General features: G+C 40.0%; 1 protein-coding gene across 1 annotated transcript in view; it reads right to left on the reverse strand.

The window, feature by feature from the left end:
• Positions 1-1654, reverse strand: part of LOC118209690 (cytoplasmic dynein 2 heavy chain 1) — a 158113-nt gene extending 156459 nt beyond the window's left edge. Inside the window, 2 exon segments of the mRNA XM_035385246.1 lie at positions 117-326; positions 1444-1654. Coding sequence (XP_035241137.1) covers positions 117-317 — 201 coding nt within the window. The 5' untranslated portion in view covers positions 318-326; positions 1444-1654.
• Positions 1655-6298: the final 4644 nt, after the last annotated feature.

A 6298-nucleotide genomic window follows, 5' to 3' on the forward strand; every position in this document is an offset into this window, starting at 1 on the left:
TTCATTTGCATACATCAGTGAGTGAGACACAGAAACATAATGACAGTTAAAGTTACAGTGCACGCATCAACAGAAAATACTGTGTTTGCTTGCCAGCTAGGTGGGAAAAGTCTTGCCTTGTTTGACATACGCAGCTCGCTTCCAGGCTTGTATACTGAAAGCACGTACTCATTGCCATCATCTAAAAAGTTATTAAGTTCTCTACAGTCCGTTAAGGAAGAGATAAGTGGGTCTGATGAAGTCTTCAGGCCAAAATAGTTCCCCGTTGTTGTAAGGATGAAGTTCTTGCGTGCGTCTTCCAAGTCATAGTGAGGCATCTTTCCCTTCTCATGTTCCCACAAAATAACAAACAAGTAACAAACACGTTAGATTTTCAATGAAAATGTATGATACTTGTGGCTAGCTTGCCACATAGCTAACTTGCTAACACAATTAAGTAAGTTAGTTGGAATGAGTAACTAACAATTAGTTTCTGGCTAGTTTACACAGTTTGCAGGCGAATGCTCTTCCCATGCTTAACTAGCTAAATATCTAATCTGTTCGTTCAAAGAAGAGTCGTACAATTCCAATATGTAGCCAACTGCTAATCGCAGTGGTGTCAAACTCGTGCCATGGAGGGCCGTGTGTATGCAGGTTTTCATTCCAGCCTCAGATCTTGATTATATAATTAGTTAAATTATTTGCTGAATTAGGGATGCAGGTTTGTGCACAATGGTGACCCGACGTCTATGGTGACCCGCATTGTCTAAATAAAAATTTTCTTATATTCTGTGCTTCAATGCAGTTAAACGCATATGGCTGAATGAGTAATTGGACTCAATTAAGGCAGCATTAATTGGTTGGAATGAAAACCTGCATACACACGGCCCTCCATGGCACGAGTTTGACACCACTGAGCTAGAGGAACGTTATATATACGGTGCGCTGTAACTATGATTACGTTACTAGCTAGCCATAACCGGCAGGTTCTAACGTTAGTTCAGTAGATTGTTAGTCTAGCTAACGACGTACAAATGTTGTCTAGATAGCTAACTCGCCAGCCAGTCACTGGCAGTTGTAGTAACGTTATCCGAGACCTGGTTTGCGCTCGTTAGCTAGGCTAAGTCAACAGCAGAGATAAACAGCCTGACAGCACTACGTATCGATAGGTAGCCAGCTGCAATTCAATCTAGGAAAATGACCACAAAGCCGTCTGCTAGCTAATGCAATATAACGGAAACACGCATGCAGTCAGTCAGCTAACTTAGCTAGATTGTTGCTAGTTAGATACTTAGCTTGTTAAGCTTATTCGTGTAGATAGCCAAGTCAAAGAAATAAACAGCTAGTTTGTTAGCTAACATTAATCGTGTTTTATATATGACAAATATTAGTCTAGCTAGACTAATTCACTTGCGAATTAGCTAGCTAGCTAGCTAACGAATAATGGTACGCCAAGCCTCTTACCGTGCATGGAGGGCAACACAAGAGAAAGACACTAAAACAAGTCTCTTGTTAATTAGGTTGCTAGTTTGCATGCAAGAGAACATACATAAGTAATGTTAGAAAAACCTGCAACGAGATAACGTAAATACACCGTGGCTTGCTAAATGACAACAAGACCGCTACATGTTTGTGCGTTATAGGAGCGGGGAAGCTGACGTTGTTGCACTGGCAACGTCTCTCACGACAGTGATATTCACAATTGTTTCTAGTGGGCTTTATCTGCGTAGTTTTCCTAAGACTCAGTATACGTAGGCAAGTCCGAGTTGAACACCGCACCATATGTAAATTGTGTTTTTCAATGAAAACGGAAACATAAAAAGTTATAATGAAGTTGTTTACGTTTTAATTTATTGTTTAACATGTTGATGTTTATATGCAAACACGTGTAATACAGTAACCCAGAGAAATCTCACGTTCATTGACAGTGTAAATTTAGCCTGTAGATGAGTTTCTCGCCTGGCCAAATTTTGTGGATTACAGACGAGCTAACATTCATTTGTAACATCAACACAGATTCTTTGTTTCAGATGTAGTCAGCGAGGAAATTCCCTAGAACTTTTCTTAGCTATGGACTTATCTATTTCTTTATTTTTTTTTAAAACATATTTTATTATCGTAATGCCTTTCATTATTCTTGATGGATTCAATAGCCTGAAATTACACATCAAGCTTTTTTCCTGTTCCCTCTTTTCACCTGTAGTCTATCCAATGAGGTTTCCACTAAAAAGGAAGTAGGGCTACTACTTACGCGAATTCTAATTATTTGACATTTCACTGACATTTAGGATAGCGGTTAAATTGGGGGATGTCCTCAGAGTGAAACAAAAGTAAGATGAAAACGTAATACGTTTTTCAGAGGTTAATCTCTGGACAAAATGTTATACATTGTATGACAATGAAATGTAGTTGGATTGAGACATTTTTGTTTGACTGTAGACTAACTACCATTGACATAGTTTAGTAGAATCATTTGGATTTTTTTTTCCTGTTATTGTGTTAGTGTTCTTTTTTTTAGCTTACATAGTTTTGTTTCTGAAGAATGCGCTCTGTGGCAATAGTTTTGGCTGTGGAAATATGTTAGATGCTGCTTGTGCGCAGAGGCGTCACTAGGGGGGTGCGGACCGCACCGGGTGATACCATCAGAGGGGGGTGACACCGAAATGACTGGCAATACATTTTTGGCAGATGCTATTAACACCCAGGTGTCAGTAGCCAACAATGCTATTTGCACCCGGGGTGGAATATAGCCCATGGCTATTTACACCCGGGTGTATATAGCATGGCAGAGACAAGCACCCAGGTGTCCGTAGCCAACAATGCTATTTGCACCCGGGCACACATCTATACTATGTGTGTATATGCACTGTATGTATATTTTAGAAACAGCATCAGCTGCACCGCGTAAAGGACAAAGGTGAGGGGGTGTTTCCATGAGGCCGGACCAAGTCTGACGGTCTCTGCCACCCAGTAGCGGGCATCAGGCACCGCCACATGGATTCACATTAACTCCGATCCCGAGTCGTAGCGTGCTATGCTTCAGAACCGGGACTTACAAACTTGTTAACATAACCTGTAAGTGGCCTAACCCTAACCCTAACAGCTACTTTCTCTGATGCGGTTTACTGCCGGTTGATTTAATTAGCAGTATTAATGTGAAGAGAAGCGCTTTGTCGTTTGAATGCATAACACGCAATTCCTTGCGCCCACACCCGCCAGCACCCCACCCCCCGACAACATTGGGTGACATTAACGGTCGACCGCAACGGGTGTCACCAACCCTGCTTGTGCGTTGTTTTTGTGCTGTTTAAAATCGCTTTTTAGCCACCCTACAGAATTATTTCTTGCTGCTAAACTGGCTTTGCTTCCTGTTTTCAGCCTCATCCTGTATGAAATCAATCGTCACATTTATTTAAGGGAATTCCCCTTAAAATCACCACATAGAAATGGGTGTGCTTTTAAAAAATAAGTGCATACCTTTTAGATCCGAAAAGCTTGTAACTTTTTTGTGGAATTCCCTTTTTAACTCATTCAGCTGAGCTTTGAATACATTTTATAAGCATACTATGTTATACCATCCTATAGATCTAATATCCATGACTTGCATGCTGTTCTTGCACACTTATTTTATCATGTAGGCAATGAAACACTCATACACACATGCATGTGCATGTGCTGCCTTGGCAGCTGAAGGAAGAAGCCTTAGAAAATATGTCTTCCCGCTAACAAAAAGCAGTGACGACAGAAAGCCCTTGAAATTCAAAGCAGGCCTTTCTACATTTCACTGTTTCAACATAAATTAGGATTTCTTGCCCTCAGACCCACTGCTATACAAAATTTAGGACCAGTTAAACAGTTTCCTTACTTCCTAATTCCAGCTGAAGGTGCTGCTATATCAGTGTACAGTGTACAGTGTACATACAGGGCTCAAAATGTATGTTGTGTCTGAATTCATTCGTCACACCAATGCAACGTAAGTCGATAGGGTTTTGGACCACTACATGTGGTCAGTACAGTCTATACACTCTGGGGCATACAGTATCTTGAGCACAGAGCATCTGGAGTTCTGCCGTAGGAATACAGCAGCATTTGTCCACAAGTCAGTTAACTTTTGATTTGTTGATAGAAGTTATAGATGTGGAAAATCATGTTATTCTCTAGCCTCCTCATTCACCAGATCTGATCACAATCAACCTTTAATTGGCAGCTCTGGAATGACACCTGAGGGTTTTCTTTACCGGCTTTCTGCTAAATGCTGGAATGATTGGGTTCAAATCTAGTGACTGTGAAGGTCATGACACATGATATGTGGAAAACATAAGTGTCATCATGCCTAATTTCAACTATCCAAATGAATTTCCTGGTGTGGTCCTATGGTCAAACAGTGAAAAAAAGGACTAAATAAATATGTATTTATGCTCATCAAACCACCAGGTGACAATACATGCTCTGTGGATGGGAGCTGGTGAAAGACACCCCTCTCTGCAGGAAGGAATTCTGTTAACATGGGGAGAAGATTAAAATCAGAAATGGATACTGAGCATCGTGAAATAAATCCCAGGAACTGTTCCCTACACCAGCATTGGCCCCTCCCCAACCCTTCATTGTTGGAGCAATTTTGCATTTCTATTTTTAATTAATTACCTGTTGTGTACTAATCATACAAATCTATAAGCAGTAACTTACAAGTTAAGTGCATTATTATGTTTTGTTCCATGTTGACATTTGCACCCTTACACTGTGCTGCTATCACAGACCACAGGCCATGCTGGCTGTGAATCACCTGGGGGTGGTCTTGCAGGGGCAATAAAATGATCCCAGTCTGGCTAAGCAGTGGGAAAAACTGTAGTCTAAAAACTGAAACGAGGTCCAAGAAATGACAGGTGAGTAAATGTAAACCTAAACGCAGAATGGGAAACTTGGTAATGTATCACTCAGATCTCATGAGTTATTGAGTTTGTTTGTTTAAAATTAAACAGAATCACAAAAAACTTCACATTCAGAACCTGAAGTGTCCCCACTTCTGATTGACACCTTAGATTTGGTTTCTAAGGTTTTAAGAATTATGCTGCACCAAAAATCAGAGTAGGGTCAAATACGTATTTGTTTTGGATTAAGATACTTTTCTACACTTTACTAACCTTGTCTGGTGTATTGGAACCAATGAAATACTCTCAAAAAGTGAAAACCCAGCCTTCTGGTCATATTGGCAGGCTCAATTACACCAGGCTAGATCAATAGAGCACAGAAAAGTATTTGAATCCAAAACAAAAACGTATTTGACCCAGTCTTCCAAAAATCATACAAGCCCAAATGTGATTAAATGTCAAAATAATGTGTACTTTTATAGGATATATTAAGAAACAAAAATGTGGTTGTACAGTTATATCAACAAGGCTGCAATTGTGTTTTCAGATGCATAATCCCAAAGTAAATTAATAGAATTATGGGGGAAGTAAAGTTACCATTAGCTTTGAATTACACAATGGCTACACAGTAGAAATGCAATCGACAACAAATGTCACATATGGGACTTTCAGCTGGGCCTTGTACCACCTGAGTATAGTAGCTCCACCTTCTGATCATCGTTCAGTTTGGTTGTCATGATGAGTATGCCTCTGTTTCATACCATAAACATTCAAGCTAATTCGGCGGACTGCTCCCTGTTCACAGAAACCAGGAAAGCCCATAACTCTCCCTGATACCCTATTGGTCATGGCTGTCTGCCATAATGGAGAGAGGTCCCTTTCCAAGTGAAAAAAAGCTTGTACACATGTGAAGTGAAACAGAAATCAACCGAACATTCCCTTTAGCAACAAATTACATCATAATATCCATAAATATTTTCAAACCATTATCAGTGCTCACTTGAAGTACTTTTACCGACTCTCTTGTCCAGGGAATTCAAAGTACATGAATGCTGTACAGATAAAATTAATGGCTAATTCAAATCACAATTAACTCACAAGATGGAATTTACCACAATCATCAGGATCAAGCATGAACTCCTGGACTGGGGTATAATTGGAGTGTAATTACTGTGGTGCTGCTGCAAACAAGCTCCTTTATAATAAAATCCCCTTTTCAATCCATCAATTATCATTTGGTATTTTGGATGGTATACTGTATTCATGTATGTTTGCTCGATGCACTCCTCAATATCATTTTTAACGCAATAGCATGCAATACATTTGAGTCACGCTTTCACAAATAATATTCAGTCACTATGTGATTCCATCTTTGTCAATTTCCTGAAGCCTAGTGGAGCAGCATCAAAGTGTGAAAGTTCACCTTGCAGTGCCGTAGCAGCAGGGTAATG

This window comes from Anguilla anguilla, chromosome 12, assembly GCF_013347855.1.
Source record: "Anguilla anguilla isolate fAngAng1 chromosome 12, fAngAng1.pri, whole genome shotgun sequence".
Taxonomy (NCBI): domain Eukaryota; kingdom Metazoa; phylum Chordata; class Actinopteri; order Anguilliformes; family Anguillidae; genus Anguilla; species Anguilla anguilla.